This window comes from Notothenia coriiceps, unplaced genomic scaffold (assembly GCF_000735185.1).
Source record: "Notothenia coriiceps isolate Sejong01 unplaced genomic scaffold, NC01 NC01_scaffold00037244, whole genome shotgun sequence".
In the NCBI taxonomy this organism is placed as follows: Eukaryota; Metazoa; Chordata; class Actinopteri; order Perciformes; family Nototheniidae; genus Notothenia; species Notothenia coriiceps.
The window spans coordinates 16,770,489-16,778,904 of NW_011369945.1; the positions used below are offsets into that span (position 1 = coordinate 16,770,489).

The window sequence follows — 8,416 nt, forward strand, 5'->3', positions numbered from 1 at the left end:
CAACTCATAAAGCTGGCAATGTCCTTGTCTCATATTCTAAAGACTGCACTACTTCTAACCTCTCTGTAAACCCGCTTCACACATCCGATCACTTCTTCATTTCATTCTCTCTATACCCTTTTCAAACATATAACAACTAATCTCTTCTAATTCTGCACCTGTCCGCCGTAACCATCTGTTCCCTCTCCCCCTCTACCTTTGCCTCACCCGGTGCTTCAGCCCTCCCTTCCTCTGACTCTTCCAACTCCTGCCTCCCAAACTCTGCTGCAGAACTCTCCCTCTCTACTCTCTCATGCCTCTCGGACTCTCTCTGTCCTCTCACATCTCGGGCAGCTCGTCAGTTCCCCCCTCCTGCTCCTGGCTAAAGAAGCACTGCGTGCTAATAGAACCATCTCTTCGGGCAGCAAGAGGGAAACGGTGGAAATCCAAACACATGACGACACTCCTAACCATCAGGCTCTCCTATCCTCTTTCATCTCCTTCGTCTCTTCAGGCAAAAAGCACTTTCTTTCAAGATTAGATCCAATCTTCCTATTCCAATCCCAAAAAACTATTTCCATCTTCTCCACCCGCTGGACCCCCAAAGCCCCTTCCCCTCCTCCCTCTCTGTCAACGACTTTGTTAACCACTTTGAAAAAAAGGTGATGAATTGCTCTTCTTTTCTGACTCACCTTACTCACCGCCTGGGTCACCAGACCGCCTTCACCCACACACTAACCTCCTTCTCCCCTCTCTCTCCAAGTGAGGTTCTTACCCTCATTACCTCTGCCCGTCCTACCACCTGTCCTCTGGACCCTATCCTCCTTCAGACTATCGCTCCTGATATCCTACCGTTTCTCACCCATTTCATCAACACTTCTCTAACTTCTGGTCACTTTCCAAACAGTCTCAAGGAGGCAAGAGTAAACCCTCTCCTAAAGAAACCCACTCTCAACCCGTCTGATGTTATAAACTACAGACCCGTCTCTCTCCTCCCGTTCCTGTCTAAAACACTTGAACGCGCTGTCTTTAAACAACTCTCCTGTTATCTCCATCAGAACAACCTTCTGGATCCGCACCAGTCTGGTTTCAAGGCAGGTCACTCAACAGAAACTGCCCTCCTTGCTGTCTCTGAGGAACTGCACACGGCTAAAGCAGCCTCCCTCTCCTCTGTCATCATCCTTTTGGACCTGTCTGCTGCATTCGACACAGTGAACCATCAGATCCTCCTTCGCACTCTCCAAGAACTTGGAGTTTCAGGCACTGCACTTTCCTCCTCACCTCATACCTCATAGACCGTACCTACAGGGTAACTTGGAGAGGGTCGGAGTCCGACCCTTGTCAATTAACAACAGGGTTCCCTCAGGGCTCTGTTCTGGGTCCCCTCCTCTTCTCCCTGTACACAAACTCGCTCGGGTCTGTCATTAGCCCGCATGGTTTTTCATACCACTGCTACGCCGACGACACCCAATTTAATTCTGTCCTTTCCACGCTCAGAGACCCAGGTCGTCGCACGCATCTCTGCTTGTCTAGCTGACATCTCTCAGTGGATGTCCGCTCAACCTTGACAAGACTGAACTGCTTTTCCTTCCGGGAAAAGATTGTCCCACTCTTGACCTAACAATCAACATCGGCACCTCTGTTGTTTCCCCGACTCAGACTGCAAGGAATCTGGGTGTGACCCTAGATAACAAACTGTCCTTCACTGCAAACTTAGCTGCTACAACCCGCTGCTGCAGATACACTCTTTACAACATCAGGAGAACATGTAGGTTCTGGTCCAGACTCTTGTCATCTCACGCCTAGACTACTGCAACTCCCTCCTGGCTGGTCTAGCTGCATGTGCCATCCGACCTCTGCAGCTCATCCAGAATGCAGCTGCTCGTCTGGTCTTCAACCTTCCTAAATTCTCCCACACCACGCCGCTCCTCCGCTCCCTTCACTGGCTTCCGGTAGCTGCTAGAATCCACTTCAAGACAATGGTACTTGCGTACCATGCTGTGAATGGACGTACACACTGAGCCGTTTGGCCCCACAGAGCGTTCCGATTGCAGATCTATCCACCTTGGGACCCGTTATCGTTTGGGTCCGTTTCCGCAGTTCCGTTACGGCCTCATTTCATATTGGCAGCATATCAGTGAGCAGAAGCATTTAGCCTAACATTGTCTCTCTAATCCAGTCCACAGATACTCAAAATAATGCCCCAAATGGTATGTGGTGGATGCAGGAGCAAAGCACTCCAAGAAAGGAGATTAAAATGTGGTTTAAATTCAGTGTTTCTGTTGAATACCTTGTTAATCTCGATCTCTCTGTCTGTACACACAAACTAAAAAATGTACAATAAAGTTGACTTTGACTAATTCTCATCCAAGTTAGGTAGTTTTGACTCGGGGAAGATGAGCTTGTGAAGAATCCTGGTAGTTTTTGCAACCTGCTTTTTTAACATTTTGTTAACATTTGTATCGGTGTTGCCTGGCTCCCTGCCATCCCGCTGGCTAAATGGTCCATCGGGAAAATTCCCACCACTCCAGACGACCATTTTGCCAGTGCCAGCAGGATTAAAATGATTAATGTATTGCAATGTTTCGTAGCTTATGTACCTTTTCAGCCCTGCAAAATGTTTTAAAATAGATTGATATTATAAAATGAATTGCAGCCACTAAAATCTGTTCTAATTATTAATAAATAAATACAAATGTAAATAGGTTAATCCGAAAATAGTGTTCAAATGAGACTGTGGAGCCCAAGTTGAAAACTCTGAATTCTGTGTGTCATTTTTTATTAATAAATGACAACAAAAAATATTTTGAAGTTAATGTCTGTTGATCAAATAATCATTATCTGTTTAATGTATTTGTTAAGTAATTGTAAATCTAATCCAACTTGTGAATATCAATATGAATGAATCTGCTCGTCATAATTACCAAAGCAGGATGTGAAGACAGTACATCAAAAGGAATTGGAAAGATGCACTAAAGTGAAGAAGAGCTCTTTCACTCACCGGCTTGGTTTGTATTGACGGTAACATTCGCCAGCGAGCGTGGAGACACCCCGAGCCCAGAGACGCCATTCGCTGCCTCCACATGGAAGGTGTAGTTGGCGTGTGTTGCAAAATCTAAAATTGCCACAGAGGTTCCAGTCAGACCAAGCGGCCGCGGGATGAACCGCAGGTCTGGCCCACATGGTTCACACTGGGCCACACCACTGTCGCCATCTCTTTCCTCACAGCGCTGGCACAGGATGTTGTAAGTGATGTCCTGCCTGCCTCCTGTATCGCTAGGAGGCATCCACTGCAAGAAGAGAGCTGTGTCATTGATCAACGAGACCAGATTCCTGGGAGCTGACGGAGTCCCTGGAGTGAGAAAAAAGGAGTTGAGTTCTTTTTTTTCAGAAATACCCTTGAAGCAAAACAGCATAACACATATAGAGGCGTTTGGTTATCGTCTTACTGAATACAAGAGTGGACAAAACACATGATCAATGTTCACCTTGTGATATGTTCGACTTTACAGCCACTAGTAGTCTGCCATGTGTCATACAATGATGAAATGAGGAGAAAGAACTCCTATGATACGTATAAGTACTAAATATAACAGCAACTATATACCACTTGTTTGAACTCAAGGATAAAACTAGTGAACACATGATTACCAAAATCTGTCAATTAAGGGACAGCAAAGGTCCACATTTTTTTAGTATATGTGCTATCGAAATAACACAGCCAAGGTGCACAATTAAGTGTGTGTGTTTAAGTATGAAGGCGTTTGGCTTTGAAGTTATTATGGAGTATTTTTGTTCCAATAGCCATATGTGTCAATTTCCTGGATGGTACACAGATTAGATTTTTTACCAATTTTCAAAACTTCACAATGTCTATTTTGGCAAAGTGATCATCTGTACTGGAGTGTGTCTTTGAATATCTGTGTGTAGGCGTGAGAGTGGCAAGCTTTCAGAGCGTGAAGTGTTTCAGTCCACCACGTTTCTTGTCAATTATGGATGCTTCTGTCAGAATGTATTATTGCCATGAGTTACGTACATCATACTAAATGTTTTTTGCAAAGTTGAGACATGGATACAGATCTGAATATGTTTACATTTAGGACTATAATTTTTCCAGAATGAAAAAAGCAGATGGATGGGTAATAGTTGGCACAACTAACTTAAATAAGTTGCAGACATGCAAACAGAAACTAAATAGTTTTTTTTAACGACTTTACTTACTCGTACAAGGGATGGCAGAGGAGTCTTTGATAGCTCTATAGAAGCCTTTGTCGCAGTGGCAGATGGTGGCGGCCTGGTCATGGCTCGAGCTATGTTGTGGACAATCGGTGCATTTAGTGTTCCCAGCATATGCCTTGAAGAAGCCAGGTTTACAGGCTAGTAAAAAAGAGAGGGGGAGGAAGAAGCCAGTTACACAAGGTTAATGCTTCTCATGAAATTGCTTTTTCATCATCACACACACATTTAATTATTATTTCAAGCTCCTTCTGATCTGTTCTCACCTGTGGTCTGACCTTATTTCTTGAGATACTATGGATCATTGTAGCTCACAAAGCCACATGCTTATTAGCAAATGTTGCTGTTCATTGTCCAGTCTAACAAATGGCACACACCTGTAATGCTCATTTTCTTCCAAAAACACGTACAAAAAATGCCTAGTAGGCTTATCACTTGTGGAAAGTCACCAAAACGATACGTTACACATTACAGGTGCTTCATTTCGTATGCAGTTTCTTCAAACGCAGAATACTAGGTTATTGTGGTTAAAGCCAGTGGTTTATAACGACCACCTGAAAGGCAATGGTCACTAACAATCAACTGCTAACGTAGCAAGGTGACAAGTGACAACACGCAAAACTCATTAAGTCCCGTCGTCACCTCACCTGGGAATATCAACACGAACTGGGTAAACCGAGTGTACTACGTGTATCGCTGGAACAATAAAGCTGCATCACGTTGCCGTTGTGTTTCCATGGAGAGAGCGGTGCCAACCGGCTAGGCAGAAGCACAACCGTGGGTGTTGCACACAGGTTGCGCATTGCTCGAAATTGCCAAGAGCTGCTTTCAAAGTTCAAATTGTTTCAAATTTGACCTCGTTTACAGCTGACCTTTCGATGAGCAACTAATCAAATGAAAGCAGTATAAAGCGTCGCGAGTGACTAGCTATTTTCACCGCAAGGCTCTGCGCCCAAAGGGCACATCGCGTATCATGTGAATGCAGTTTAAGGGAAAACCATATTAACACAACTGCATGACAAAAATCTAGATCCAAAACTCAAAAATGAAAAGGCAAATAAATTGCAATATGTGTTGATTAAGTGAAAGCATTACACATCAGTGATCTTCGTTCTCTTTTTGGTGGAGAAAAGGTTCTGCTTTTGGAGCCCTCTATGCTGCGCCCTTGGCCTTCCTTCTAGACCAGTCTTCAGCTGGACCTGACCCGGACCCGATCCACTCAATTCCAGGTAAGAGCTAGCCATGATTACCTCCAAAATGTTGATTTAACACTGCGATAACTGCGTTGTGAAACTACAAATGAACAACGTTATACGTTTTATTTTAACCAATGGACTGTTTGCTTAAATTAACTTTACACTATTAGCATAGCAAACTTGCTGGATGGGTAACATACTAACGTTTTGCAGATCACATCTTGTTGGTGTTAATTTGAAGTTTGCTTGTTAGCTAGATTTTGAATGCAGGACTTTTACTTGTAACAGAGTATTCCTACTCTCTGGTATTTCTACTTTTCCTAAAGTACAAGCTTTAAGTACTACTTCCACCTCTGCAGAACAGGGATTGCACAAGTTTAACTTTAATAATGTAATGCTGGAACAAGATCGAGACTTAATATTTTGTCATATTATACAAATAAAAAGGTTTTACTCTTAAAAAAAAAAACATTTACAGGTTTTCTAAGGTAATTTGCTGAGCAGGTTTAGAAACACCACTCCCAGATATCCTTGAAAACAGGCAGAAGTATCTTTGTATTGTTTGTAGGGAAGGTTAAAAAATAGCGAAGCAAAGCGTGCTTCCAAACTAAAACCTCTCTCCACTTAAATGGTCCATTCTACTTACTTAGGTATTCTCCATCTTCCTGTCCCTTAACCCAGTTCACTTTCCTATCTCATTACTTCTAAAGTTCTTTCTTGTTTGACCTTTCCCTTCATTTTTTTACACCAATTCTCCTTTACTTATCCCTCCAATGTTTCAAACAGTTTTTCTCTGCTACATTCTCTTGTTTTTTTGTTGAATATGTTTCTTTTCCCCATGTCTTCTGCTGTGCTACCCTTCACTCTTTAGCTAAGATCTATCTGAAGGTGGCGCACTGTTGCAGATTGTCTCCTTCACAGACTCATCTCATCAGAAAAGCAATAAAGCACTAATAATATTATATTATATGGACATTGGTATATAACGTATTCTAAAGTGATTTGTATGAGAATATTATGTTTGTGGATGGGGTGGAGTAATTTGAAAAAGTATCAAGTAAATATGCCTGTTATTAGACAGACAATGTAATGATATAAAAGGCAACAATGGGAAATATAATCAAGCCTTTATTGTATGACAGCCGTAGGGAGCCACATTTATTTATTTTCTTCCTCATTTTCTTAGTGACAGACCATATTACATACATCTTTTATTGTCTGATCAATTCTTGCCTCCATTGAGAAACATTACCACTCTAATCCTTTTGTTGATATTAGCCCTTTTTATTATACAGTGAATAGTTTCATATACTGTTATGAATGGTGTCAAGCTGCTCCAGTGGATTGTCTTGGTAAATAAAGTAGTTGAATTGAACTGCTGCTGGTACTTATATTCCTAAAATAATTGAGATTCAGATTCAATATACCTGAGGCTAGACATTTGTAACAGTGCTATTTTCAATCGCATACCATCAACATTTCAGTTTTTCCTTCAACTGATAATTCAATTCTGTGTAGAGACCTGTAGTGAACTATGTCACACCAGCAGCATGGAACATTATTTTTGATGAAATTCGAATTGGACTGTTTTGAATATATCTCCTCTTTGTCCATTTCCACTGAGACTTGAACTGAGCTCGGACCTTCTTAGAAATAGCAAAACTAATTTCTTATTCCCAGCCACCTCAAATGATAGTACAATTTGATGACTGTCCAATATCTGAAAAAATAACTGTCTGCAACAGGTGCACATACTTGAGTATAAATATATTTATATAATGGATGAGATAAGGGTTTGACACGCAGACAGAAATCCTTGCCAAAATCACATTGCTGATTAGCTTGTAATGGGAAGAGTATATTTGTCAGCAAGATTCCTATTTTTGAGTCACCTCAATCACTTGGTTATTACTTTCTTCCAATGCTGAGCTCCTGCCAAAGGCTACAAACACACCAGTTCATTTGAATTTCCAGCTGCTCCCCCCTCTCTGGTATTTGCTGGCAAAATCACCAACAAAAAGCAATTACAATTCTCATACCACTGTTTCTTTCAAAAGGTTTGAAAACGTCTCTGACACATATGCACACACACTGGCGGGAATTTATATCTTATTTGTACTCTATCAGCCTCAGTTCTTTGGCTTTTTTGCCATGAACACATTCTTATTCATGAAAGGAACACAAAATACCCTTTTCCATTCAGATCTAATACTGCTGTACCAGTGATGTTCATGTGGTGAATTGCTAGGAATATATAAGTGGGTCCCAGACAGGGGCGGATCTAGAAAAATGTTCATGGGGTGGCAAGAGGGTGGCAGGAGATTTTGAGGGGTGGCATCCCTGGCAGAAGTATATGCTGATTTAATCGCAGTCATATCAATCAATGTTGACTTGGAAAGCCACAATATTAATATTTTAACTCAATAACATTTGGTGACATTTTTGTGGCACATCAGTAAAGCCTTAAATATAAATATATAAGGTGGCAGACATAATTGAATGAATTTTAACTGAATGAGTTTGTTTCACTCTTAGACCAGCAGGGGTACCAAATCTATGCAGACTGCTGCAATAAGTACATTAATTAACTGTCTCATCGATGTGTGTCTGTATGAATATTATGATCATATTAACAATCATATTATTCCTATCAGCTGTCAATCCCTTTTATGATTCACATATTCAGTGTTATTATTGAATAAACTATATTTTTTGGAGGAGTTAATGATGAATGTTCCTCAAGATGCTTGCTCACCCTCCTTCAAATTTGAAAGACAAGTAATTACTATCATATATCAAAAGATTCAAAGGAACAGTTCAGCGCCCCACTTCATTGCAAACAGTTACAACCTTGACTTTACATGAAAAAGAACAAACAATTAAAGAAGTGACTAACTGCATCAGTTAGGGTTACAAAACGTGTATTCAGCTAAAACATACACATCGCTGCAGTTATTATCCAGTGGAAAGCCCGTACCTACTGGCCTAGTTAAGTCAAAGTGGTT

At 41.3% G+C, this 8,416-nt stretch overlaps 1 protein-coding gene across 1 annotated transcript in view; it reads right to left on the minus strand.

Moving 5' to 3' along the window:
* The window catches only part of LOC104965367 (ephrin type-A receptor 6-like), a 49,435-nt gene that overhangs the window by 14,621 nt on the left and 26,398 nt on the right, over positions 1 to 8,416 (minus strand). The window contains exons 7-8 of the mRNA XM_010794323.1: positions 4,201 to 4,356; positions 2,981 to 3,331 (exon numbers count right to left, since the gene is read on the minus strand). Coding sequence (XP_010792625.1) covers positions 2,981 to 3,331; positions 4,201 to 4,356 — 507 coding nt within the window. The remainder of the gene's footprint in view (positions 1 to 2,980; positions 3,332 to 4,200; positions 4,357 to 8,416) is intronic.